General features: G+C 56.6%; 2 protein-coding genes across 4 annotated transcripts; both read right to left on the minus strand.

The window, feature by feature from the left end:
* Positions 1 to 1394: 1394 nt before the first annotated feature.
* TGFB1 (transforming growth factor beta 1) lies at positions 1395 to 16272 on the minus strand. 2 transcript variants are annotated; one of them, XM_028095807.2, is made up of 7 exons: positions 15022 to 16272; positions 11765 to 11925; positions 10422 to 10539; positions 8599 to 8676; positions 8301 to 8451; positions 2926 to 3079; positions 1395 to 2487 (listed from the first exon to the last, which is right to left on the minus strand). In XM_028095807.2, exons 1-7 carry the CDS (start codon positions 15374 to 15376, stop codon positions 2329 to 2331), a joined length of 1176 nt encoding a protein of 391 aa, XP_027951608.1. In that variant the 5' UTR covers positions 15377 to 16272; the 3' UTR covers positions 1395 to 2328. The 2 variants fall into 2 exon arrangements, with proteins under 2 accessions (XP_027951608.1, XP_027951609.1); XM_028095808.2 differs by having other exon boundaries at positions 8301 to 8448; positions 15022 to 16270.
* A 676-nt stretch (positions 16273 to 16948) lies between these two features.
* Positions 16949 to 23700, minus strand: B9D2 (B9 domain containing 2). Of its 2 annotated transcripts, none has more exons than XM_028095826.2 (4): positions 23528 to 23700; positions 22953 to 23044; positions 19865 to 19990; positions 16949 to 17549 (listed from the first exon to the last, which is right to left on the minus strand). In XM_028095826.2, the coding sequence occupies exons 2-4, from the start codon at positions 23038 to 23040 to the stop codon at positions 17236 to 17238; spliced, it is 528 nt and encodes a 175-aa protein (XP_027951627.1). In that variant the 5' UTR covers positions 23041 to 23044; positions 23528 to 23700; the 3' UTR covers positions 16949 to 17235. The 2 variants fall into 2 exon arrangements, with proteins under 2 accessions (XP_027951627.1, XP_027951628.1); XM_028095827.2 differs by having other exon boundaries at positions 23464 to 23700.
* Between the last annotated feature and the right edge of the window lie 3830 nt (positions 23701 to 27530).

The raw sequence follows: 27530 nt of genomic DNA on the forward strand, positions 1-27530 counted from the left end.
GCTCGTCTGGGTATGACGGGGCCAGCTGCTGTCTGCGCGGCCTCGTGGGACTCCCCAGGCCTCAGCGTGTGGGGCCAAGAGATGTCAGGCTGAGTGGGCACCACCGGCCTGCAGTCTGCGCCACCGTGCCGTGTGTCTCCATGTGTGGCGTGTGTCTGGGTGGGACTGGGATGCGTCAGGTTGTGCCTGTTCGTGAGCGGGACCCCGCGGAGGACGGAGGACGTTTGTGCAACTGTTGGCGGGTCCCAGCAGGAGTCTCTGTTTCACTTCCTGATGGGGCTCTGAGGCTGGGAGGTGTGTGTCTGTGCGTGGCATCCTCTCGAAATCCCTCTCTGGTGTGCGGGGGGTCGTATTTGTCTGACTGTGTTCTGCCGCGTCCCGGTGAAGCTCCGAGGCTGGGCTGGGCCCGGGTAATGCGGCAGGGCGAGCGTGGGCTGTGGCCGCCGCCCCGTGTCACAGGCTTCTGTGTAGCCTCTGTGGCTCTGAAAGGTGGACGTGTTTGTGAGACCGTGGGACACGGTCCACATTCGAACCTCTGTTGTGAGTGTGAATGTGTGTAGCTGTGCCGCATTTTCACGGGGTTGCAGTGACGACGGTCTGTGTCACCGTGTGCTGGCAAGTGTGTGCACACGGGAGGCTGGTGAAAATGGCAGCATGTCCCCACACAGTGACCCCCACCCTAGGGCCATCCCTGGGCCAGGAGCAGGTCAGAGCCCGGCCCTGGGAAGGGTAGGAGAGCGTAGGGCAGTGGGAGGGTGGGGACCAAAACCTGGGACGAAGAGGGGGAAACCGGAGAGGCTGAGGAGGAAGCAGGGGAGAGTTCACGGGCAAGACCAGAGCAGATGGGAAGAAACGGGGCAGCCGATGGGGAGCCACTCTGGCTCAGGGCACTGGCATTGCTCACTTGGACAAATGGTCTCCCTGCAGCTCCCCTAGCCGGCATTCAGTCTACTCAACCATCAGCCAGAGGGACTCTCTGAGCACCGAAGTCAAATCACTCTCCTCTTCTGTTCTGAACCCTGACGTGGCTCCCACCTCCCTCAGAGTACAAGTTCCCACAGGCCCCCAGAGGCCCCCACGGCCCAATGTGGACGGGGAAGCAGTTCCCGTGCAGAGGTCATGTGCCTAGATCCTCAACTCCAGCTGTTTGGGCTTGAATTCCCAGCTCTGCCGCCTGCTAGCTGTGTGACCTTAGCAAGTAACTGAACCTCTCTGTGCCTCGGTCTTCCCATCTGTAAAGTGGGGAGCAAAAGGTCTCTATAGTAGGAGCTGGCAAACTGTTGCTGTAAAGGGCTAGATAGTAACTATTCGTGACTTTGCATATAGTTTCTACTGGGCCCTGCCCTTGTAGCACCGAAACAGCCCTAGGTGATGCACAAACGAACGAGCATGGCTGTGCTCCAATAAAACTTTATTTACAGACACAGGCAGTGGGCCAGAATTGGCCTGCAGGCGGTAATTTGCTAACCCCTGCTCTGCTGGGCTGTGGGGAGAATGTGGGGAGCTCCTACAGCCCTACCTGGCAGGGGGAATATTATTACTCTCTGGCCTGTGAGCGTTAATCAACTGACTCAGCTCCCAGCACCCTTCCCCTTGTCCCTCCCTTCCAACCACATTGGCCTTTCCTCTCAGTGTCGCTTACTCCAAGTTCATCCTCATGGCCAGGCTGTGCCTAGGTCTCCCTACCGAGAACACTCTCCCCCAGTGCTCCCCCAGACTGCCTCCTCCGAGGAGCCCTCCCTCCTCCGAGGAGCCCTCCCTCCTCCCCCAAACCATCTCTCGCTCCATCCCGCTTTCCTGTCTTAGCGTCACTTCCCACATCTGTCTCTTCCCCAGAAAGCAGGTTCCTGGTGGGCAGCAACTATTCCCTTAACCTCGCTGGGCTCTGGCTTCCTCACCTTTTTAAAGTGAGTGTTACCTCAGATGACACTATCTCAGAGTTTTGTTATGGTGATTACACGAGTAGTCAATATAAGGCATTTGGAACAGGGCACAAGGTGCTCAATAAATAAATCTAGCGGCCGCGGGGAGTATTGGGACTTCAGGAGTGCTCTGCAGGTGTTTGTGGGAGGAAATGAATGGTGGAGAGAGACAGGAGGGGGCGCAGATGGATCCGGAACCAGGGAACGTCGGGAATGCCGGGAGGGAGACCCCAGTCAGGGACCCAACGACACGCACAGAGACCCCAGTCCTCTCTCCACCTTTAATGGACCCCAGGGGCGGGGGGAGGGGGGCTGGGGCGCGGTGTCCTTAAATACAGCCCGGCGCAGCGGGCGGGGGCGGGGCCGGGCCTGCCGGTGGGCGGGGCCTGCCGGGCGGGGCGGGGCCTCAGCTGCACTTGCAGGAGCGCACGATCATGTTGGACAGCTGCTCCACCTTGGGCTTGCGGCCCACGTAGTACACGATGGGCAGTGGCTCCAGCGCCTGCGGCACGCAGCACGGGGCCGCCGACGCGCCGGGGTTGTGCTGGTTGTACAGGGCCAGGACCTGCGGGCGGGGGCGGGGGGGGGGCGTGGGCAGGGTGCCCCCTCCCCCTCTCCCTCTGTCTCATCTCGGTCTGTTCCGTTCTCAGTCTCAGCCTCACTCTCCCCATTTTCCACTCTTGCTTTGTCCTCAGTCTCTCTCTGTCTCGGTGGCGGTCTGTGGACTCCGGCCTTTTTCTCGCATACTGACCCTGCCGTTCCCTCTCCTTCCGTCTCCCCGCCTCCCGCGCCCCGTCACTCGGTCTCCGTGGGGTCTCCCGCTGCGCGCTCTCCACCTGCTCTGACCCTGTCTCCTCCCGTCTCTGCTCCGTCCCCTCCGATCGACCCCCGCCTCTCTCTACTTCTCAGCTGGCCCATTCCTCTCTGGTTTTACCTGTTTGTCTCCCTCCACTCCCTTAGTCCCTGCTCGTCCCAGAGCACCCCTGTCCGAGGCCAGACGCACCTTGCTGTACTGCGTGTCCAGGCTCCAAATGTAGGGGCAGGGCCCCAGGCAGAAGTTGGCGTGGTAGCCCTTGGGCTCGTGGATCCACTTCCAGCCCAGATCCTTGCGGAAGTCGATATAGAGCTGCCGCACGCAGCAATTCTTCTCCGTGGAGCTGCAGGCGGGAGGGAGGAGCCCGGGTCAGGAGGGGCTGCTGCAAAGGCGGCCAGGCCCCGGGGGGGGGGGTGCGGGGGGGGGCACCCTGGTCACCCCCAGCACGGTCCCCATCTCGGTCCCCCTTGCACCGCCTGTGACAATAACGGCAATAGCAGTGAGAGCAACCATACGCACTAACGCTGATAAAGTCAAGCACTGTGCTAAGGGCAACATAGTAAACCTTGTCTCACGCCAGGCTCAGAACAAGCCTGCAAGAAGCCAAATGACCGTCCACATGCACTAAGTTCTATGTGTGCAACAAATGTTTGTTGAACCACTACCATGTGCTTGGCTGGGATCTACTAGGGACTCAGTGCAAACGACACAGATGGAAATCCTCGCCTTCTGGGACCACATGCTAGAGATTGTCGTGTCTTTCCTCTGCTCGGAACATGGCTCAAACATCACTCGGGGCAAATGCCCAAGTCCTCACCAGGAACCCCAAGATGCTGCCTGGTCGGCTGATCTCAACTCCCTCCCCACGCTCCTTGACTGCCGGCTACACTAGCATCCTCCCTGTTCCTCAAACATAGTCCTGCCCCAGGACCTTTGCACTTGTTCTTCCCTCTTCCTGGCTTGCTATTCACACAGATATCCATCCACTCTGGCTCGGTTCTTCAGTTCATTTAAACGTATGCTCAGATGTCCTTTACATAGGGAGCCTTGACTCCTAGAACACTGGCTGACATGCAGCAGGTGCTCAATAAATATCCAAAATACCAATCCAAATGATCGTGAATTCCATTCCGTGTAATAATGACATTTCAGTTATGCAAGAAAATATGACAATGTCTATATTTGAAGTGGGGCAAATTTTTGGGGAAGATTTTATTTTTAAGTAATCTCTACACCCAATGTGGTGCTCGAACTCATAACCCTGAGATCAAGAGTCACACGCTCTACTGACTGAGCCAGCCAGGCATGCCAAGTGGGACAAATCTTAATACTGTTGAAGCTGGATGAGAATTCATGCGACTTCATTATGCCATATCTTGTCTGCATTTGTTTACATTTCAAATTTTCCATAATAGAAGAAAATTTTAACCAGGATAGGAAGAATAGTCCCCCATATCTAGTTTTTTTCCTCTCCTCTTCCTCTGATTTATTTTCCTTCTTAGTACTTATTGCCACATGGGGCGCATGGTTGGTTCAGTCAGGAGAGCGTGCAGCTCTTGATCTCGGGGTTGTGAGTTCAAGCGCCACGCTGGGCATAGAGATTAATGTGTGTGTGTGTGTGTGTGTGTGTGTGTGTGTGTGTTCGTATGTGTGTGTATGTTAGGTTTTTAAAAAGCACGTTGGAGAATAGTGGTGTATAATACTCTACTGCTCTGGACTCATAATCTCTGTCCCATGCTCAGAAGCAAAAGCCAGTCCTCCCCAGCCGGGAGCCCAGGCTCCTGCTTGTCTGGAAGGAACTGGGACATTTTATGTGCTGGCCTCTGGGGCCATGGCTGAGCTGGGCAGGGACCTTGGCTAAAAAGCTTGATTTATGGGCAGCCAAGAATGCTTTATATTCCAGGTTCATAACATATGAAAGAAACGCTAGGCAAAGCTCAAGGACAGTATGATCCAAATTCTGTTTTTGCATAAAAGAACTGGAAGGAACTACATTCAAATGTTGGCTTTTTACATATGGTGGTGTGATGGGTGCGTGTTACTTTTAGAAGGAAGGAAGGAAGGATGGGAGAGAGGGAGGGAGGAAAAAGTATGCAGCGCCCTCTCCACATGCCCCCCCCCAAAGGATTCTACAATTTGGTCAAAATAAAAAATATATGGAGGGGCGCCGGGGTGGCTCAGTCGGTTAAGCATCTGCCTTCGGCTCAGGTCATGTTCCCAGGGGCCTGGGATTGGGCCTGCTTCTCCCTCTCCCTCTGCCTGCCGCCCCCACCCCCTCTTGGGCTCTCTTTCTCCCCCTCTCTCTGTCAAATAAATAAATAAAATCTTTAAAAAATATATTGGTTATGTATAAGTGTTTCAAACAGAGACTGTCTCCGGAAAGAGACACAGAGACAATAAAACCGGCTGCCTCCTCCTCAGGGGCGGGTGGTCAGGGCTGGAGGGTCTCTAAGTATTCTTTCTAGGTTTGGTCCATGTGCACATATTTACCTAGTCAAAAATTAATCAACAGAGAATGAATTAATCTCAAAACCCTGTGAGGCTGGCCTTATTATTATCCCCATTTGAAGGGTGAAGGAGCGCTCCCTGCTCACGCACAGCGGGCAAGCGGTGGAGCTTGGGGCCGGTTTCACCACCAGCTCTGCACCACCCAGGGGCCTGAGCACGGCCATGTCAGCTCAAGCAGAGCAGGAAGAGGTGATGATACAGCATTTCCCCGGGGCAAGACAAGGCCTCTCCAAAAGCCACAGAGCCCTGAGAAGGGAGCCAGGAATCTGAGATCCCTATGAGCTCAGCCCAGTTCCTCCCCAGTCTGGTTGGGCCTCAGTTTCCCTATCTGTCCAAAGACACAGGGGATGTTAGGTCAACTAAGGTGTTGTTAAGGGCCAAGGAGGCATCAGGAAGTCCATGTGTGGGTTCAGCAAGGGTCTTTTTTTTTTTCTTAAGATTTTATTTATTTGAGAGAGAGAGCAAGCACATGAGAGGGGGGAGGGTCAGAGAGAAGCAGACTCCCTGCTGAGCAGGGAGCCCGATGCGGGACTCGATCCTGGGACTCCAGGATCATGACCTGAGCCGAAGGCAGTCGCCCAACCAACTGAGCCACCCAGGCGCCCCCAGCAAGGGTCTTGAGCTCCCGAAACCACAGGCACATACGTGTGCATTTATAGACATATGTCTGGGGCGACTGTCTGGCTTTCAGCTTCTCAAGGGGGTCCTAAACTCAGAAAAGGGAAAGAACCCCTGTCCAGAACAATCTTTCACTTCTGGTTCACCTCTGACCGGGGGTTCTGAGGTCCTAAGATTTGAATAGTCTGTGACTCTTACCACCCACCTGGGACATGCTCCATGTGGGGTCCCCACAGCGACAGATGTGCAAATGCAAATTCTCCGGCCCCACCCCAGACTTACTGAATCTGAAACTGGGGGTGGGCTTGGGGCGGCTGGGGGACAGCAGGCCATATTTAACAAGCCTGCAGGTGACTCTGAGGCACTGTGTAACCCATGTGTTCAGTGCAAGTTCAAGACCTTTTGCAAGGGGCGCCTGGGTGGCTCAGATGGTTAAGCGTCTGCCTTCGGCTCAGGTCATGATCCCGGGGTCCTGGGATCGAGGCCCGCATTGGGCTCCCTGCTGGGCAGGGAGCCTGCTTCTCCCTCTGCCTCTGCCTCTCTCTCTGACTCTCATGAATAAATAAATAAAAAACATTATAAAAAAAAAAGACCTTTTGCAAAGCTTTTAAGTACACTCTATGCTCAACGTGGGGCTTGAACTCACGACCCGGAGATCAAGAGTTGCATGGCCTACTGACTGGGCCAGCCAGGTGCCCCTCTTGCAAAGCTCTTGCAGAGCCCCTCTGCCATCCAGTCAGGGCCTGGTAGGGAAAAGAAACCTACTTGGGGCCCCAGGACAGGCCAAAGGGCCTCACATCGTTCTTGGATGCTAGGGAAGCGTTCAGGGAGGCTAGCTTCCACAATCTCACGTCATGGCCAAGCTCACTGCATCTCTGCCCCCTACCCACTTCCTCTCCCCCACTGGACAGCTTCGAAGCACATGCCCTCCACCATGTCATTTCATCCACAAATGTTTCCACATGTATCTCCAAGAAAATTTTAAAACATCACCACAATACCACTTAAAAAAAATTCACAATGATTCTGTGATATCATCAGATACACAGAGTTCACATTTCCCCAACTGTCTCCCAAACGTCTTTTCATTTTTACTCGTCTGCATAAAGATCCCAATAAGGTCTACACATTGCAATTGGTTGATCTATCTCTTCAGATTCTTTTAGAAATCTATAGAACCATCTCTCTCCTTCCCCCCGCTCTGCCTTGTGTTTGTTGAAGAAAATGGGTCAGGTTTCCCACAAGCTAACTGCTGCTGACTGCAAGCGTGTGGTGTTGTTTCACATGTTCTTCTGTCCCTGGGTTTCTGGAAAATTGGTAGCTGGATCTACCGTCTTGATCAGCTCAATGTTCAATTTTTTGGCCCAGCTTCCTAGGTGACACTGTGTCCCTCCCTACAGAGCCTCACATGGCTGCCTGCCCCCCTTTTTAGGTTATTAATGTCAGTAGCAGTCGAAGCTTCAATTCTTGCATTCATTCATTCACAAGGTTGCCGGGCTGAAGGCTGGGGCTGGGGCTGAGCTCGGGAGCAGAACTGACTCTCCAGGAGGGGAACAGCACATAAGAAAGCCCAGAGGTGCCATCAAAATATTAAGCAGGGGAGAGACAAGGTCAGGTTATCGTTCTAATTCTGCAACATCTAACTCTGAATGTCCACATTCTAAGGAATCCAACTTTTCGACTCTCTCAGATTGCAATACTCCAGCATCTGAAGGTTCTCACACTCCAGCGGCATTTCCAACTTGCTGGCAGTCCCACATTCCTGCTCTCCGGGATCCTACCATTCATGAGTTCCACCGTTTTGATGTTACATACAAGCGTTCCACAATCCTGAGCCCACCTCTCCAGAGGTCCAAGCTACCACCTCCTAAGATCCCAGCCTTCCGAGATTCTAACACTGAGCCCCAACACTCTAGGATCCACTCTGGCTTTCTCTAACCCTAACATTTGTGGATGCTGGTATTTTAACACAGGCTTCCCCCATCTTGAGCCCAATATTCAAGGCCTCCAATCTGCCATTGGCATAAGGAATCCAACATGCGTGATCTTCCAATTCTGAATTCCCAAATTCTAGGATCTCAACATTCCTGGAGTCCGGCGTTCTCAGATTTCAATCATTCACACGGAATCCTAACGTTCTAGCATCCCAACCGTCTAGAACCGCAACCTGCCACCACTGAACTCCCACACGCTCGGTGTCCCTCATTCCAACAGTCTGATTCCAACACACCAGCAAGAAAGCAACCTGACCTCAACATTCTAGGGCTCCCAGGGCACCCATCCCAGCATTCTGGCACTTGGACCTCATCCGCTGAGCCTTCTAGGCTGGAGGAGAGGCCAGTGCACGTGTAGCCAGGGGCCCAATGTGGCGCGCCTGGTCAGCAGCCGACCATCGCGCCCCCAGCCTAGGAGACCCCGGTTGAAGGCAGAAAGGTCACCTGAAGCAGTAGTTGGTGTCCAGGGCCCGGCGATGCCGGGAGCTGTGCAGGTGCTGGGCCCTCTCCAGTGGGGTGGCCATGAGGAGCAGGAAGGGCCGGTTCATGCCGTGAATGGTGGCCAGGTCACCTCGGCGGCTGGAACGGAGCCCTGCTTTGGTTTGGAGCGGTGGGGGGTAGGGGAGACAGAGACACACAGTCTCAGATGGATGAACGGGGGCAGGGGCAGGGGGAGGAAGACACACGCGCATGCACGCGCGGGCACGCTGCCATGGGGCCAAGCCAGGGAGATGGGCCTCACCGTTGATGTCCACTTGCAGTGTGTTATCTTTGCTGTCACACGAACAGTGGGCACTGAGGCGAAAGCCCTCTACTTCCCCTGTGGGAGTGGAAAGAGGGAAGCCAGTGCCAGTGTGAGGTGTGGCTCACGCTGAGGCTGCAAGGGGCGGGAGCAACCCCGGGGGGCAGGCAGGGGTGGGGGCGGGCGGGGGGGGGGTGGAGGTCCTGCCAGCCTCCCTCCTCCCCTGCCTGCCCTCTCCCTGCACCCTCTCGCTTCCTCCTCCTTCTCTTTCAGGTCTCAGCTCAGAGGTCAAGTCCTCCAAGAGGCCCTCCAGGACACAGGCCCCTCCCCCACAGTGACATCGCTTTATTTTCTCCATAGTACTTACCCTCCCTGACATTTGTATTTGGCTATTTAGTTCCCTCATTGCTCCCTCAGTGGAAAGCAGGATGCGTGGGGGCAGGGATGCCTGTCTTCTTGTCCCCCGCTGGGCCTAGCCCACAGTCCATAAAAACAAACATCTACTGGGTGGCCCTGTCCTAAACATGCTGTGAGCATGTGAGCATTATCTCCTTCAATCCTCACCAAAGCTTCCCATTTTGCAGACATGGAAGCCGAGGCCCACGGAGAGGAGAGGACTTGCCCCAAGTGGGAAAAGGTAGGGCCACGATGCAAACCCACAGGGCAGCTGGGGGGATGAATGAATGAATGAATGAATGGGTGATTTTCTAAGCTGCTCCTAGGTGCTAGGCCCTGTGCTGGGTGCTCTAGACCCAGCAGGGACCGAGAATGGCCTTTGTCCAGCCACACAGGACACTCCGCCCAGCTCCCACCTGCTCCTGAACCCCCACCTTTCAACACCTAGACGAACCACCACTTACCCCGCAAGTCTCAACACTATCACCTTCCCCCAGGAAGCCCTCCCAGACCCTCGGATGGGCGCAGGTACCTGGGCCAGCTCCTGCAGCGCCTCCCCGCCCCGACACTGCTCTCTGGGCTCATCACTGCTGCCTCAGGCTTTGGCAAGACTTTCTAGGTGTCCGGAAGTGACTGTGGGCCCCTGGAGGGCAGGATCTAGAAGTGATCTGAATTTCCACTGCATATCCAGCACCCAGAGGGAGATTAGGAAAGGCGATGTGGGCGCTGTGGACTCCGACGGGCAGGACAGACCCAGTCCTCTTAGAGACAGATCAGATGTGCCAGGCATTCCCTGGACTCAGGGTCTGCCTCGAAGGCTCTTGCCCCTCCTTCTTTCGATGTCCTCCTCCAGGAAGCCCTCCCTGACCGGAGGCTGGGTCAGGCATCTCCTCTGGGCTCCCCAGCCCAGCCCTACCCAGTTTTCAGGACTTTCCCCACTTCCCCCACCCCAACAATGGACCACGGGCTCTGGGAGGGTAAGGATGGGGCTGATTGGGTCGCTGCTGCGTCCCCAGCATCCCCCAGCACAGAGCAGGTGATCAGGAAATGGATTAAGCGCTAATCACTCACGTTTCTGAGGGTCTGGGAGGAAGGCCAGGTCTTGGCTCTTTGGCACCAACATGGGGTGGCAGCTGGTAGGCAGGGCAGCCCCAGGACAAACAAGGGGATCGATCCCATTACAAAATAGGGGTGGGGGAATGCCTGGGTGGCTCAGTCGTTAAGCGTCTGCCTTCGGCTCAGGTCATGATCCCAGGGTCCTGGGATGGAGCCCCGCATCGGGCTCCTTGCTCAGTGAGGAGCCTGCTTCTCCCTCTCCCTCTACTGCTCCCCCTGCTTGTGCTCTCTCTCTCTCTCTCTGACAAATAAATAAATAAAAATCTTAAAAAAAAAAAAAAACAGGGGTGGGGCAAAGAAGCAGTCCTCACCTCCGTGGCTCAGCCACTGCCGCACGACTCCCGTGACATCAAAGGACAGCCATTCTGGCGTGTCGCTGGGCGCCAGCAGCCGGTTGCTGAGGTAGCGCCAGGAATCGTTGCTGTATTTCTAGGGGATGATGAATTTGGGGAGGGAGACAGTGAGTAGATGGTGCTCCACACCCCCAAATGCATTGACTGTACCTCCCTCCTTCCGCTCCACCACACAGGCCTCCAGAGAGCCCCTCTCACGGTCCCATCCCAGACATTCACGCTGTGGGACCCTGCGGGAACCACCCGCCCCAGAGCGGCCCTGGGAGGAGAGGAGGGAGACCCCCGGGCCCGGCAGGGGGGAGGTGGGGATCAAGGCACCTGGACGGCTCAGCCTCTGCCCTGAGCCCCAGGCCTGAGTTCCCTCACTGGTGAAATGCCAGGCCCCCTTCAGCTTGACAGCCCACCACGCTAAGATCCTCCGAGGACATTCTGAGGTCCACTGAGCGAGCATACAGTTCTGCAAATCTGACCCCCTAACTTCTGAGAGTCTGTAACTTTCTAGGGGCTTATGTTAGAAGTCATTCCAGAACTCCAGTACTCAGGAGCACCCGAAGAATTACACACTCAATGAGCCTGAGAAGTTCTACACGCCCAGGAGTCTGACACGCCCCAAACCCAGATGCTGCCGACGCCTCACACCCCCGTGTGGTGATCCTCTGGGGCCGGGCAGAACACTCCAGGCCCTGGCAGCATAAAGCTGAATTCTCCAGAATCCAAGAAGTTTGACAATAGACCACATTCCTTTGTTGTAAGAGTCTAACACCCACCCTGAAGCCTCATGTTCCATAGGACATGGATTCTAGGTCACATAACCTTCTGGAGACTCCAGCCCTTCCGGAGGCCCCAACCTTCCTGGAGACTCGAAATCTTCTAAAACAGAGCTATCCAAGGGAACTTTCTCTGGCGATGGAAATGTTCTTTATCTGTGGCATCCAAAATAGCAGCCGCTAACCACATGTGACTACAGAGTACTTGAAATATGGCCAGTGAGACTGACGAACTGAATTTTTCCTTTTATTTAATTTTAGTCAACTTAAGTGGCCATGTGTGGCTATACCCTACCGGACAGAACGGTCTGAGAGCCTCCGACCTTTCAAGATCCCAGCCTTCTGAGTGGTTACACCCCAGGGTGCTAGGAGTCTGCAAGTTTCAAAGAGCCCTGCGATCCACCGTGTGTGCGCCTCCGCCCTCCGAAGTTTGTCTCTGCGGACTTGGCAGCCACCAGCCACCCGGCCGCCCACCCTGGCCCCAGCCCACGGGCACGTGCGGCCCACCCGCCTCCGGGGCTCGGGCCCCCCCACCTGGTACAGCTCCACGTGCTGCTCCACTTTTAACTTGAGCCTCAGCAGGCGCAACTCTGCCCGGGAGAGCAAGACGGGCTCGGGCACTGCTTCCCGGAGCTCCGATGTGTTGAAGAGCATATATATGCTGTGCGGGCTTTTCTTGATTTTCTCATAGATTTCTAGGCAGGAGGAGCAGAGAGGAGGGATGTCAGGGGTTTGGTGGGGAGCCGGCTGGCACACCCCAAGTCTAAGAGCGTGGGCTCCCAGGCTGACAATGCTGGGTGGGAACCCAACTCTGACACTTTTTAGCTGTGGGGCTTTGGGCAAGTGGCTCGCCCTCTCTGGGTTCGTCTCCTCCTTCTGTGAAACGGGGTCTTAACCACCCTTGTCCCCCACCGTCGGTAAAGTGTCCACTCAGTACATGGCTGTAGGGGGGCTGCTGCGCTTGCTCAGGCCACTTGGAGCCTCAGGTGCAAATTAGGATCAAGGGCATTTGGACCAGCCCTGGCCTCTGCCGTCTTCCAGCTCTGTGACTTTGGGCAAGTCACATTCCTTCCCAGAGTCTCACTTTCCTGCTGTTGTTTGGGAACCGGCAACCACATCGAGCTCCCTAAACCCCAACCGGTCTCTCCTCACTGAAGCGCTGTGTGACTTTGGGCAAGTGAATTCCACTCTCGGAGCCAGATCCTCATCTACAAAACGAGGACCGACCACGGGGTTAGTGTGTGACACGAGAGAGACGTCGCAGGTAAAGCGTGTAGGAGAGCCTGCACATTCGGGGTGCGCTCGTTGGTGTGTGTGTGTGTGTGTGTGTGTGCGCGCGCGTTAAAGAGCGCTCACTATTTGCAGGTGCTGTTCACAACACTCACAACGGTTAAGACATTTAAACCTCACAACCAACCACCCCGTGAGGAAAAGACGATTATTATACCCATTTCAGAGCTGGGGAAACAGGTCATTTGCCCCATGGTGACGGCCGTAGGGAGCTACAGAGCTGGGATTCAAACCCGGACAGTCTGCTCCCAAAGACTGTGCTCTTAGCCCCTAGGCCATGCCGCCTCCCTCCTACTGTGACATTATTATTATTAATATTATTATTATTAATTGCTTCCTCTCTTCTCTTCCCTCCCTCAGCTGGTTAGACAAGGCAAAGTTCATTCTAGGTAGGAATGGCTTTGGGCGGGGGAGGGTGAAAGTTAGGAAGAGTGCTTTCTAGTCTAGGAAAAGTTTGGGATGAGCAGACAGGCCATTGACCTTCTACACTGACTGGGGCACATACTTTAGGCCTCTGCAGTGGGGGTGCAGAAATGGTGGGGACAGCATCTGATGAGAAAGGGCAGAGGAAGCTCCTTGCACGGGCCCCTGCCCCTACTCCTCCCTACTCTAGCGAGGCCAGCCTGGTCCCCCACAAAGAAGTCCTATCTCGACCCAGGGGTTACTCAGCAAACCCCAAAGGAAGGGTAGCGCAGGGGCATTGAGGGGGGTAGGGGGCAGATAGGGAGGAAGGAGAAAGGAGGGGCAGGACTGGTAGGAAGGAGAGATGGAGAGACCGCGGAGACAGGGAGACACTAGGAGCACGGCGTGGAGGCGAGAAAGAGGGAGGAGACAGGAACCGGGAGCCCCACGCATGGAGATGCGGGAGAGACGCAAGGCAGAGATGGGGCAGACACACACGGGAAGAGAGACATAGGGTTTGGGGGCGAGATGGAGGCAGACTGGGAGGGGAGACGAGGATGGAAAGTGTCAGTGTTAAAAAAATCTCTACAAGGAAGGTGAAGCGGCCACAGAAAAGGTGAGGCCGAGAGGTGGGTGGGGAGGGGCGTCATCCGGCTGGAGCTGCAAGCTAGGCGCACGCAAGGCCCGGGGACCCACAGGTGCACCACCCAAGTCAGAAAGGGCAAGCGGGGGGGCCGCCCCCAAACCTCCGGGCCCCGCGGGACACCTGGGTCCCCGCGTGGGCGCCGGGGGGGGGGCGGGCCCAGCGGCAGCTCCACCCCGAGCTGGGGTGAAGAGGGCGGGAGGCGCCGCCGCCGCGAGGGCGGGGACCCGACCTGCCCGGTCTCGCCCCAGGCTCCGCGCGCGATCCCCGCCCCCCCGGGCACGGGAAGGAAAGGGAAGGGAAGGGAGGGCGAGGCGGCCGGACGCTGGGGTTTCCCCAGCCTCCTCGAGAGGAACTGGGACTCTGGGGTGCAGACTCTCCCCTTTCAGCTCTGCGGGGTCCTCCTCCCCCCCCGCTTCCGGGAGGGCAGGCTCCTCCCTCCGCGCGTGGCACCCACGTGGGGCTCCCTCACCCTGACCCACTCAGTTTTCTCACCCCGATCTTGCAGAGTCGCACCCATCCACCTCTCCCCCTAGGGCTCGACTCCTCACTCAGCCCACTTGCTCCCCTCCCGCGGCGTGGGGGACTCGCTGCTCCCAGCAGGGCACCGTTTGTACCGTTCCCCCCTTTCTCATGCTTGTCTCCCCTCTCTCTAAATCCCTTCCCACCACCCAGTGTTCTAGGTGTCTTGGGGGCTCGCTTCCCCCGCTGGGCTTGCTCCTCTCAGGTCCCTATGCCAAATACTTGGGGCACCTCGCGCGCATCCCCGGCGCCCCCCTGGGGTCTCCGCTGCTCTCCGACCTCCCCCCACCCCACAACCTCGGGTCCCCTTCTTCCTGCATTTATCAGCCCCCTCGCCGCCTCTCTGTGGGCCTTCCCCCAGTCCCGCGTGTTCTTCGCGCACGCTGCAAGCAGCTCCACTCTCCACTTTCCCGGCACCTCCGGGGTTCGCGTCACCTAGTTTTCCTGTCCTTCTTGAATTTTCTCGCCTCGTGAGCCCTGAGCTCTGGGTCAGCTTTCCCCACTGCCTCTCCTTTCTCAAATGCTGGGGTCTTCGCTTCTCCCAAAGCGGGCTCCCTCTCTGCAGCCCTCACCCCACGAGCCCCCACACTCTAGTCCCGGGTGGAGAGGGAAGTCTTTCTACCCCTCCACCCCCCAATCGCTTCTCTCCTTCTAGGGGACTGCCCCCACGATCACGCATGTTCCCATGGCCCTCTTCTAGAAGCGGTCCACCTCGCTCACTAGCGCCTCGTCTTCAAGGGCCAGATGCCTGGCGGGGAGCGGGTAGGGAGCTCAGTCCTATCCACTTTGAGACCCCCCTCCCGCTTTCCCGGCAACCCCGGGGGTCCTCTTCCTCTAGCCAGTTTCCTCTGCCAGTAATTTCCTCCCCGTGACCCCTGCACTCCGGCGCCCCCTGGGGGCTCCCCTCCAGGGTCCCCGGCCCCTCTGAGCTCACTGTTGCTGTTTTCCACCATTAGCACGCGGGTGACCTCCTTGGCGTAGTAGTCCGCCTCGGGCTCGGGCTCCGGCTCGGCGCTCTCCCCCGCCACCCGGTCGCGGGTGCTGTTGTAAAGGGCCAGCACGGCCTCGGGCAGCGGGCCGGGCGGCACCTCCCCCTGGCTCGGGGGGCTGGCGAGCCGCAGCTTGGACAGGATCTGGCCGCGGATGGCCTCGATGCGCTTTCGCTTCACCAGTTCCATGTCGATGGTCTTGCAGGTGGACAGTCCGGCGGCCGGCCGGCCAGGCGTCAGCACTAGTAGCCACAGCAGCGGCAGCAGCAGCGGCAGCAGCCGCAGCCCGGAGGGCGGCATGGGGGAGGCGGCGCCCCCGGCACTGCCGAGAGCGCGAGCCGGGCTGGGGTGGGAAAAGGGAGGCCCCGCCCCTACAGGGGCTGGGGGTCTCCCGAAGAAAGGTAGGAGGGTCGGGGTGGGGGTGGGGGAGCTGATGCCCTCAGGGAAAACGGAGCGGAGGTGGAGGGGAGGCTCTGATGGGTGGTTTCTCGGTATTCCAAGGAAAAAAACCGAGATGGGCGAGATCTGGTACCAGAGGTGGGTGGTCTTGAGTAGGGGAGTTGAGGAAGGTCTGAGAGTGATCCCGTCTCCCGGATCCCGGAGGAGAAGGGTCCTTGGATGCGCGGGGCCTCAGGAGAGAGGCTGCGGGTGGGGGGAGCGGCGTGCAGCGGGGGTGCGCCCGAGGTCTGGGGTCAAGTCTTCGCGGGAGTTCGGGTTGGCGGCTCCTAAGGGCTGGTCCGGAATGGGGGCGCCTGGGGGGGGGGACGCCGCGGAGGGGGCAGGGAGGGAGCAAGCGTCCGAGGCGGTGGTGGAGGCGGTCTGGGGTCCCCGAGTCCTGCCTCCTGGCGGGGCAGCGCCGCGCCAATCGGTCCCCGCGCCTCCGGCTCCCAGCGGCAGCGGAAAAGTCTCAAAACTTTTTTTCCTCTTCTCCCAACCAGCTCGTCCCTCCTCCCGCTCCTCCTCCCCCTCCTCCCCGCAGTGGCGGCGGAGGCGGCGGCGGCGGGGGCGGCGGCGGCTCGTCTCAGACTCTGGGGCCTCGGGCTGCTCCTCGGCCGCTCCTTCCTCCGCTCCCGGCCGAGGCCGGCCCGCGGGCGGCTCCGAGCCGGGGGGGTGCCCCGGAGGGGGCGTCCCCCCTGCCCCCGGCCGGGGGCCTCGCTGTCTGGCGGATCCGCGGCGGGAGGAGGGGGTGGGACGGCCCCGGGGCGCGAAGGGCGGCGGCGGCGGCGGCGGCGGCGGCGGGGACCGGCTGGGGCGGCGGGGGGTTTTGAAGCCGCCCCGGCCCCACCCAGGAAGCGCGCGGGGCGGGGGCGGCCCCCAGGGGGAGGACATGCGGGGGGGGGGGGCCGGGCCACCGTCCTCATCTCGCGTGGGCGGGCTCCGAGGGGGGTCCCTTAAGCCCCGGGGGGAGGGGGCGGGCACCCCGGCTCCGCCCCGCGAACGGGGTGCTGCCTCCTGGCGGCCGAGCGCGGCCACAGCGGGCAGGCGGGTTGCGTGTGGCTCTGAGGGCTGCGCGGGGTCACGGAGTGAATGAAGACCTGGCGGGGAGGGCTCACTCAGAGGTTGGGGACACCGGGTCCGGGGGTGGGGGGGAATCAGAGAACGGGGACCCCAGCGGACAGAGAGTGGGAGGCTGGGGAAGAGGGTCAGCCAGAAGACGGGGTACCAGTGGGGAGAGGGGCACAGAGGAGGGAGAAGCCCCAAGGAGGGGGGGGTCCTGAGAGGGGCACCCAGAGCGGGGAGGGGGGCAGAGGCTGAGGCAGAGGATGGGGGAAGTGGGTGTGTCAGAAGGGGGGGGCCTGAAGGAGGGTGTCAGTGGGAGGATAGGGCACAAGACATCTGACCGAAGAAGGAAGTCAGGAAGGCACCCACACCTGTAAGAACTGCTTTCCTTTATTGAGCACTTCCGTGGGCCAAGCAGCCTCTTGTCACCCAGCACCCTGCCGCCCCACACGCTCACTGCCCCCATTTTACAGATGGGCCAACTGGACCTGAGGGGGCAGCCACTGGGCTGGAGGTGCTCACCGGGACAGAAGCGACGGTGGTCGCTGGCCGGGGTCAGACCCGACAGCGTCCAGAGCCCCCGCTTCTGAGCCCTGGGCCATGCGGGCCCTAGACAGGCACGCAGGGCTGGGGACAAGGGCCTGCCCTCGGGGGCACAGTCAGCACTGGACGCCGTAGCGGTCGAAGTGGCGCAGCAGCAGCCCCAGCTCCAGGTGCACGAGGCCGCCGGCCGCCGTGCGCAGGCGATAGCGGTCCGCCCCGCTGTACACGGCGTCCCCGTGCAGCAGCTGGGGGCCGCCACCCACAAAGGCGCGGGCCAGCTGCTCCCGCCAGGGACCCAGGGGCCGCCATGTGGGGCAGTGCAGCTGGTGGCTGCCAGGACTGCTGGGCACGTGGCAAAAGCCGTAGCCCGCAAGCTGACAGCGGCCGAAGCCGTCCTGGGACCACACCTGGAGGTGGAGCCGGGGCCAGCCTGCAGATGGGGAGGGAAGGAGGAAGGAAATTTCAGAGCGACGGAGTAGCTCGGTCTCCCCATCCTGGATCCCCACCTCCTTGTCGATCTCCACAGGCCCGGTCCTCCTGCCTGCTGGGTGTCTGCCCCCGCCCCGGCCTTCTCTCTGGCCGCCTATTCACAAGGGAGCTTTCTGAGTCTGTGGTCCTCCCCTGCTGAAAACCCTTCCAGGGCATCCCGGTGCCCTCAGGAGAAGTCCAACCTCGACCTTCCAGGCCCTCTGGACGTGGCCTCAGCTGACATCCCTTTCTACGGCCTCCTCTTCCCTGTCCCCAGATCAGGGCAGCGCAGTCCCGAGGTGAGCGCTTCGGGCCTCGTCCCAGACACCTCCCTTCTTCCCTCACAGTGGCCCACTCTGTGCGCCCTGGGCCCAGGGCCTTCCTTCTTGCTCCGCCAATGCACCGTCCACCTGGCAGCTGGAAGCATCTTTCTCCCGCTTCCCTAGGTTTCTCACGCTCCTTAGAACACGGTTCAGCTCCTCAGCCTGGTAGGCAAAGCCCTTGGAGATCTGGCCCCATTTCACCCTCCTTTCTGTGCCCCTCTGTGCTAGGCCCTGTTCTAGAAGCTGGGGACACAGTGGTGAACGGAGCAGACAAAAATTCCTGACATCCTAGACAACGAATGTAGTAAATAAGCAAATTATAGGGTATGTCAGATGGTGATCACTGCTCTGGAGAAAAATAAAGCTGGGTATGGTGGGGGTGGGGATGCAGTTTTAGAAAGTGGGTGAGCAAGGGAAGCTTCACTGAGAAGGTGACATGTGGGCGAATGCTGAAAGGAGGGAAGGGTGCGGTGCGGGCCATGTAGACGGCCATCTAGGGAAGAATGCCCAGGAGAGGGAACAGCCGGTGCAAAGGCCCTGAGGTGGGAGCTGGGGGCGGGGCCGGCGTGGCTGGAGCGGACTGAGAGAGGGGGAGGGAGAAGAGGGGACAAGCCAGATTCCACGATCCACGATGAGGCTTTGGCTTTTCCCCCGAGCAAGATGCGGACCGTGGAGGGTTCCGCGTGGAGAAGGGATGTGACCCAACTTGGGTGTTCACAGAGGGACCGACTCTGGGAGCAGGGTAGGAGCACAGGGAAGGGGTTGCTGTAATTGCCCAAGTGAGAGGTGAGGGTGGGCAGGCCAGGGTGCCCGGGGAGAGAAGTGGGGGGATTTAGGATACCTTTGAAAGGTAGAGGCAAAGGGACTTCCTGATGGGCAGGATGGGGGGTGAAAGAGGAGGCAAGGATGGGGCCCACGCTGGAGGGCACGGGGTCTGCAGAGCCGAAGGACGGCCGCCAGGAGGATCTTTTAAAATTGAAATCTGACTTGTGAGTCTCATGTTGTGACTCCCCAGTACCTTCAGGAGATGGCCTCAGCTCCATGGCCCGTCCCCTGTCCCCTGCCACCTCACCCCTGGCCCTCCTCTTATTCACCCTCGAGCCTCCAAATGCCCCCGGCTCACTTTCCCTTTTGGGCCTTTCACACACAGCTCTCTGCCTAGAACCCGCTTCCATCCCTCGGGCTTATCAGCTCCTACTGGCCCTTCATGGCAAAACTCAAACATCCCCTCCTCCAGGAAGCTCTCCCCGAACTCCCTGGCAGTCAGGCATCTCCTCTGGGCTCCTCTACCCTTTAGGATCCCCCGCCCCCATCCCAGACCTGCCCACTCTGAGCTGCCCTCTCTGGGGACGGCTCTGTCTCTCCCAAGGGGATGGTGAACCCCGTGAGGACAGGGCTGGGTGGGGGGGTTGCTGTCTCAATCACCAACATTTCCAGGGCATCACCCCACACAGGCGGGGCACAGGGCAGACACTCAGTAAATATCATTTGTATTGTTGAAATACATGACATGTTTACCTAGGCTATTTCCTAGAATCCACTCCTCTCCAGTGATCTAAATTTTCCACGAGAAAAGGTTTTCTGATACCCTTCCTCCCCCGCGTACTCGTTTCCCCCGTGAGCAGCTGAGCCGAGCCTGCAGAACAGAAGGGCAACCAGCCTGCCTCTCTCCCTCATAACCCCCTCCCAGCTTCCTCCTGATGGAAGACTCCTGTTTGTCTCTTTGAAAGCCACCTCCCTTCTCTCCCTGGTCCCCCCCCCTTCCCCTCGTCCCCTGCAGCCCTACACACTCCAGAGCCAGCCAGCAGAGGCCCCAGCTCAGCCTCTCCGGGGCCAGGTCTGGCCAGGAAAGGGACCCAAAGGGCCTAGGGAACAGGGGTGGGACTTGGGTGTTCCAAGTGCTGCTAGGCCCCCCTCCCCTCAGACTGGCCCAGGGCTCATGCCAGGAACCTACCTTGGAGGCCTTTGGTGGCAAAGTGCAGGTCGATGGGGTGGGACCAGTAGGCCATGTCCCCTACTTGGGGGGTGTCCACCTGTGTTTGGCCCTCCCGCACGCCCGACAGGAGCTTCCATGCCGCCCCTGCAGGGAGGGACAGGAAGCAGACATCAGGAAGGGGAGACCACTGGGGTTGGAGGACCCTGTCTCTCCCTGGCAGTGGGGGTCGGGTTATAAAGTGTGGACTCATGGGGCGCCTGGGTGGCTCGGTCGGTTAAGCGTCTGCCTTTGGCTCGGGTCACAATCCCGGGGTCCTGGGATCGAGCCCCGCATCGGGCTCCCTGCTCAGCGGGAAGCCTGCTTCTCCCTCTCCCCCTCCCCCTGCTTGTGTTCCCTCTCTCGCTGTGTCTCTCTCTGTCAAATAAATAAAATCTTTAAACAACAACAACAACAACAACAAAGTGTGGACTCAAGAGCCAAATGTCTGGGTTCAAATCCTGGTACTACTTCATCCTGCCTGTGCAATCTCAGGCGAGTTACCGGTCTCTGCCTTGGTCTCCCCTTCTGTAAAATGGGTGCATAAGGACGCATTCCCTCATGGTTTTGTGAAAAGATTAAACGAGCCAATACACAGAAAGCCCTTAGAACAGCATCTGGGGCACAGTGAGTGCTGGGTAAGCGCTGGATAGCATTTTATTACTCTTCTCACCCCACGTTAGAGGCCTCGTCCAAGGACTAAGATGGGGCCGAGGGTGTCCTTCAAGAGCTCCAGCACATGGTGAAAGGTGCATAATAATAGCAATCCTCCCGGGGCTGATAATAATAGCGAAAGAAAGCCAGACACTGTGCTAAGCGCTTTATCCATGAATTCATTTAATCTGCCCTCTGGGATTTTTAATCCCCACCCACCCACCCCCACTTTAGTCTCCCCTCGGGAGCCCACAAGGCCCTGCATGGCCTGACCTGTGCCCCGGGCCTGAACTCACTTCCCACCATTCTCCCCATCCCTCACCACCCTCTAGCCTCGCTGGCCCGATTTCTGTTCCCCTCCTCGGGGCCTTTGCACTGGCTTTGGCCTCTGCCCAGAAGGCTCTGCTCCTGGATGTGCCCGTGCCTGGTTTTTTCTCATCCTTCAGGAATCAGCTCAAGTGTGCCACCTCTCACAGAGGGGTGCTCCCTCACCCTCCTATCCGAATGCGAGTCCCTGGCACGTCATCTCCTCTCATTTCTTCCCTGAGCTCATTTTCTTACCCGCTTTTTAAAATTTCTGTCTCCTCTACTTGGGAACCCCAGGAGAGCACCCCTCTTGCACACTCTGATCTTCTTACACAGAAGGTGCTCAATAAGTGTTTGTTGGACAAATAAGTGCTCCTAGGAGGTGGGTGCTAATATAATCCCCATTTTACAGGTAAAGAAACACTCTGAGTAGGAAAGTTACTTGGCCATTTATTCCATGAACACTTACTTCATACCTGCTGTGTGCCAAGCACGGTTGTCCATGCTGGGCACAGCAGGAACATGGCTGACCACTGTCCCACGGTGGCGCTGGACTCAAACTGTGCTTTCTCTGACTGCAGGGCCCAAGCCCTTGATCTGGATGCCCCTGAGTTCTCTGCTGGATTAACTGTCCCCCCCCCACCAAGGGCCCCCTGAAATAATAAAAATCATGTCGGTTATCGCTCCCTTCTGGGCCAGGTGAGGAAAGTACCAGGCCTCGAGTCAGGCTCTTCACATACAAGATTTCCCAACGCCCCTCTGAAAGACAAATATTCCCACTTTACAGATGAGGAAGAAACTAAGTCTGACTCCAGAGCCTGCCTCTTATCTGCTCAGCTACAGGACCCCCTCCCCTTTCCCCGGGAATCTCAGCCACCATCCTACCTACCGGTGAAATCGGAAAGGACCCAGGACCTCCAGAGATGACGATGGCAAGAGCCATTTTGTGAGCGTTTACTCTATGTGGGGCAGCACACCCAAGGCTTTCCTAACAGAACCCCATCCAGTTCTTCCACAAGCCAGGCAAACACTTACTGGGCCAGGCCCTCTCCTCAGCGCTGTTGCTATTCATTTGGTCCTTGAGACAAGCCCATAAAACGAGCACTGTTATTATTCCCATTGTACAGACAGGCAAATCAAGGCAAAGACGAGTGCCCAAGGTCACATAGCTAATATGCAGTTTCAAACTCAAGCAGTCTGCTCTTAACCTCAACACTCTGCTGCCACTTGGCTGCTGTTGGCTTCATTTTTAGACAAGGGAACACAGAGGTCAAGTCCAAAGGGCACCAATCACTAGCGGAGGGAGTTAGTGTTTGAGCTCAGATCTGGCAGCCTATGGCCCTACCCCTTCCACTGGATGCTATGCTGCCTCTGATGGGGAGGCATGAAAACTGGGGGCCCTGCAGTCTCTCCTGGGCCTGTGTGCATGAACATGGATGACTGATCGGAAGGGGTCCCTACATTCTCACAGAGAATTAGGAATACAGGAGGGTGGCCTCTCCTCTGTAAATCTGGGATGGAAACCTATTTTACAGTCAGAACTCAATAAAGCAGGGCGCCTGGGCGGCTCATATGGTTAAGCGTCTGCTTTCGGCTCAGGTCATGATCCCAGGGTTCTGGGATCGAGTCTCGCATCGGGCTCCCTGCTCCTTGGGAGCCTGCTTCTCCCTCTGCCTCTCTCTCTCTCTCTGTCTCTCGTGAATAAATAAATAAAAATCTTAAAAAAAAAAGAACTCAATAAAGCAAAGAATGAAGATGGGGGAGGGACCCAGGGCAACCCTAAGTCCAGTGGAGTTAGGCTGGCTAGTGTTTTGAGGATTGGGAGTGTGTGTGTGTGTGTGTGTGTGTGTGTGTGTGTGCGCGTGGGAGGGGGGTGTCTATCCCCGTATCACTGGGGGCTGTGCGTTCAGAGATGGGGAGCCAGAGCCCCCAGAGAGATGGGATGGGAAAAACAATGTGAGATTCACAGTGTCAGGGTATGGTCATGGCTAGGGGTCCCGGAAGCCAATGGAAGATGAGGATCAGGGACTAGGCCAGGGGGGTGAAGGAAGTAGGGTACAAACTCTGGGCTGGGGGTATGGGTGGGGAAGTGAACCAGGCCAGGGAATACCTGTGTGGACGCCCCACTTGCAGAAGAGGCTACTTTCCGAGAAACCGGTGGCCCCCATGATCTGCCCGATCACGTGCACCTCAGCCATGGCCCTGAGGGAAAAATGTAATCACAGCCCTGTGAAGTCAGTGTACTATTATCTCCAACTTGACAGATGGGGAAACTGAGGCCTACCAAGTTAAGGGGTAGTATTAGTATTCCCAGCTGGTTTCGTCAAACTACTGAGGTTGCAGTCTTAACCACGATCCTGACCGCCTCCCCAGGAGAGCCCCGGAAGAGTGAGGGCGGTGGGCTGAAGTCAGGGAGTTGGCGCCTAACTACCCGCCTCTAAAATAACTGCTTCCTTTTGCTCAGCGCGGCGGAAATCCCCGCCCCAAGGGCCTGTGGCCCCGCCCACATGCATAAAGCCCCGCCTCTTCGCGTCCGACCCCCGCCGGCCAAGAAGCGCGTGCGTCTTAAGTGCAGGGCTGCCTTAGCCCCGCCTCTAAGCCCGCGCATGCGTTATTCCTACCTCAGAGCACCTAACGGTTAGCTGGGGGTAAGAAGTAGCGGGGTTTGCAGTTCATGGGCCTGACCTTTCCCTCTCTCAGCGGACGCCGACTTCCTAGGCTTGCCTCGCGCCTCTCCCAGGATCTTCCTGGCAGCGAGAGACCTGAGGCGCCGATTCCCTCCGAGGCTGTGCCCGCCTTCGGACTCCTTGGTTGTTGCTGGGGCAACAGCAGCCTCTTCCTCTAGTCTGGCACCCGCCCTGCGGGCAGCTAATTGGCCCTAGCAGCCCGGGGGGCGGGGATAAGATGTGATGGACGTTTTCTCTCCCCTCTCTCTCCATTTTGGGAAAAGCGTCTCTCCAAACACGACTCGTGGTTCCGCCATTTGGGGCGTGGTCCGGCAGCTGCCATCTTGAGTGTGGCTGAAGGAGCTTGCTCGCCAACTAATTCTCTGGGATACCTTGCTTACTAAGTAATGGAAGCCTTCGACGCTTCAAGCCTTCCGAAACTCTCTCCCAGCCGGGACCACAAATTAGAGATTTGAGCCAGGACCAAGGGGCAGACTCCCTGTGGTCATTGCGTGCATCCCCATTTCTTATCTTGAAAAAAAAATAATCCTTCCTCCTTCAGAGAGACTCAAGTTTGGGAGGGGGTTTTCCTTCCTTTTTTGAGAGTTTCCCGTGGCTCCTCAAGTAATGATAAATGCTACTTCCTTCTCCGGAGTACGGCCCAGTTCACTATTAGTACTGATTCTGAGCAAGGAGGGGGAGCGTGAGGGAAAGGGTTTGAGAAATGAGGAACTGAGGCCCCTTCATCTGCAGAAAATCTGGTTCTTGAAGGGTGGACTCTGCCAGTAATTTGTCATGTGACCCTGCACGACTCCAGGTCTCAGTTAACTCATCCGTGTAATGGGTGCAAGTAGAGTGAGTCAGAGGCGCTGACACATTCTGATTTCCTGAGCAGTGTGCCTTCTCCACCCTCTAAAGCCACTTGAACCCTAGTCTGAATTCCTCCAGCCCAGACCACGAGTCCAAAGGAAACTCATTTGCCTACTTTTTAGCAAAATGGGACTACACAAGTTAGAGTCACCACCTCAAAATTACAGGGAGGGAGAGTGGCTGGGGGGCTCAGTCAGCTAAGCGTCTGCCTTGGGCTCAGGTCATGATCCCTGGGTCCTGGGATTCAGCCCAGCATGGGGCTCCCTGCTCAGCGGGGAGCCTGCTTCTCTCTCTGCCTCTGCCCCTCCTCCCCCACTTATTTTCTCTCTCTCTCTCTCTCTCTCTCTCTCAAACAAAGAAATAAAATCTTCAAAATTACAGGGAGGGGGCAACATTTTAATATAGGATGGTATTTACGTAAATAAAATAATTTCACTAAGAGATATATTTGAAAGCTACCATTTAGCTTTTTTTAGTGTTTTTTCTGTGCCAGACCCTGTAAACTGAACGTTTTACAAGCAGGATTTTGTTTAATCCTCAGACATCCCACAGGGTAGTCAATATTATCAGTTTTATTTAAGATGAAGAAATTAGGGGTGCCTGGGTGGCTCAGTCGTTAAGCGTCTGCCTTCAGCTCACGTCATGATCCTGGGGTCCTGGGATGGAATCCCGCATTGGTCTCCCTGCTCTGTGGGAAGACTGCTTCCCCCTCTCCCACTCCCCGTGCTTGTGTTCCCTCTCTCGCTGTGTCTCTGTCAAATAAATAAATAAAATTATTATTAAAAAAAAGATGATGAAATTAGGGCAACATCATTTGCCTTAAGCCAAATTGGCTATAGTTCTATCTAACTCTGTCGCTAAACATTATGTACTTTTTTTTTTAAGATTTTATTTATTCATTTCTCAGAGAGAGAGCTCACAAGCAGGGGGAGCCGCAGGGCGAGGGAGAGGGAGAAGCAGGCTCCCCGCTGAGTAAGGAGCCCGCGGCGGGGCTTGATCCCAGAATCTGGGGATCATGACCTGAGCCAAAGGCAGATGCTTAACTGACTGAGCCCCCCAGGTGCCCCTAAACCTTCTGTTCTTAACATCTCTGCTGTATACTTCCTTCCTTGAATGCATGTCTTTCAGTATTCAAAGGAATATGGAGGTTGTGCCTGGGTGTCATCCAAGACTCCATCACTTCCCACATCCAACCAGTCAAGTCCTGTTGGTGCTCCTTCATTTCTTTTTAAAGATTTATTTATTTTAGAGAGAGACGGCATGGGTAGGGGGAGGGGCAGAGGGAGAGAGAGAATCCCAAGCCTACTCCACGCTGAGCAAGGAACAAGAGGCAGGACTCTACTGGAGGACCCTGAGGTCATGACCCTAGTCATGAGTTGGACCCAAGAATCGGAGGCTTAACCAACTTGCCGCCCAGGCTCCCCAGTGCTCCTTCTTAAATATCTTCTCTTTAATTGGTTTTCTCCCTACTGGTTGATTTTAGTGATTACGAAAATGGTTCCCAGGTCAACTACCTGGATTTAAGCCTCAGCTCTGCCTCTTCTGTGTGACCTATAGCCTCTCTGTACCATGGTTTTCTTTTCTGTAACGTGAGGATGAATGATGGGACCCAACTTGTTGGACTATCGTCAGGACTGGATGACTTAATGTATGAAGCTGTTTTAAACTATGCTCACAGATCTTTTCTTTTTTCTTTTTTTAAGTAAGCGCAATATCCAACTGTGGGGCTCAAACTCATGACCTGGAGATCAAGAGTGACATGCACTTTTGACTGAGCCAGCCAAGCGCCCTGATATGCTGTCTTTCGATACGTGGAAGCTAATTCCTTTCCCCCTTGATTATGGGCTGCACTTAAAACTTGCTTCTAGCCAATACAGTATGTCATAAAAGGCATTGAAGTGGCTCCCTGGGAGGGAGGTCAGCCACCATGTTGTGACAGCAGAGAAGCAGCCAATGGAGATACCCAGATGGGGACAAACTGGCGCCTCCTGCCAACAATGCCAGCAATCCAAGTTGGAAGCAGATCTTCCAACACCAGTCAGATCTTCAGATGACTGCGGCCCTCGCTGGCATGGGACACCTGGAGTTAGAACCACCCAACTTGGGGGCGCCTGGGTGGCTCAGTCATTAAGCATCTGCCTTTAGCTCAGGTCATGATCTCAGGGTCCTGGGATTGGGTCCCACATTGGGCTCCCTGCTCAGCAGGGAGTCTGCTTCTCACTCTCTGTCTGTCTGCTGCTCCCCCTGCTTGTGCTCACTCTCTCTCTCTGTGTCAAATAAATAAATAAAATCTTAAAAAAAAAAAAAAAAATCCACCCAGCTAAGCCACTGCCAGATCCCTGACCAGCAGAAACTATGTCAGATGATAAATGTTTGTTTTAAGCCACTAGGTTTTGGGGAATGATTTGTTATGGGGCAATAGATAACTAATACAAATAAGTAATAGATCTAGGATGGTACCTAGATTTAGGTGTGATAAATGTTTGCTATTATTTAATTTTTTTAAGATTTTATTTATTTATTTGAGAGAGAGAGAGAGAGACACAGTGAGAGAGGGAACACAAGCAGGGGGAGTGGGAGAGGGAGAAGCAGGCTTCCCATGGAGCAGGGAGCCCGATGTGGGGTTCGATTCCAGGACTCTGGGATCATGACCCCAGCCAAAGGCAAACACTTAATGACTGAGCCACCCAGGCACCCTGCAAACTGAATATTTAGTTATTTTTTACTTTTTATTTTTAAATTTTAAAAGAACTGTGGTAAAAGATACATAACATAAAAGTTACCATTTTAGCCATTTTTAGGTGTACAGATCTGTGGCATTAAGTCCATTCACGTAAATGTGTAACCAATCTCTACAACTCTTTTCATCTTGCAAAACTGAATCTCTGTGCCCATGAAAGAACAACGTCCCTGGGGTACTCGGATGGCTCAGTCAGTTAAGCATCCGACTCTTGGTTTCAACTCAGGTCATGATCTCAGGGTCATGAGATGGAGCCCTGCACTGGGCTCCACATTAGGCGTGGAGCCTGCTTAAGATTTCCTCTCTCCCTCTCCCTCTGCCCCTCCCAGCCCCCCACCCCTGTTCTCTCTCTCTCTCCCTTTCTCAAATAAATAAATAAATAATAAAAATAAAAATAAAAATGTCCCTCAGC

The sequence above is a fragment of the Eumetopias jubatus genome, unplaced genomic scaffold (genome assembly GCF_037043125.1).
Source record: "Eumetopias jubatus isolate StellerSeaLion01/CBP00866 unplaced genomic scaffold, mEumJub1_p1.0 scaffold_10, whole genome shotgun sequence".
Lineage (NCBI taxonomy): Eukaryota > Metazoa > Chordata > Mammalia > Carnivora > Otariidae > Eumetopias > Eumetopias jubatus.

What these genes read in the sequence shown, in the direction of transcription:
- TGFB1 (XM_028095807.2), bottom strand. Translation starts at nt 15,376, where the DNA reads ATGCCGCCCTCCGGGCTGCGGCTGCTGCCGCTGCTGCTGCCGCTGCTG. An exon ending in GCAGTGGCTGAGCCACGGAG is followed by an intron (nt 8,677 to 10,421) that starts GTGAGGACTGCT and finishes CCACTCCCACAG; the next exon opens with GGGAAGTAGAGGGCTTTCGC. An exon ending in ACTGCAAGTGGACATCAACG is followed by an intron (nt 8,452 to 8,598) that starts GTGAGGCCCATC and finishes TCCAAACCAAAG; the next exon opens with CAGGGCTCCGTTCCAGCCGC.
- B9D2 (XM_028095826.2), bottom strand. Translation starts at nt 23,040, where the DNA reads ATGGCTGAGGTGCACGTGATCGGGCAGATCATGGGGGCCACCGGTTTC. An exon ending in CAAGTGGGGCGTCCACACAG is followed by an intron (nt 19,991 to 22,952) that starts GTATTCCCTGGC and finishes CCCTCCCTGCAG; the next exon opens with GGGCGGCATGGAAGCTCCTG. An exon ending in TGCCACCAAAGGCCTCCAAG is followed by an intron (nt 17,550 to 19,864) that starts GTAGGTTCCTGG and finishes CCCCATCTGCAG; the next exon opens with GCTGGCCCCGGCTCCACCTC.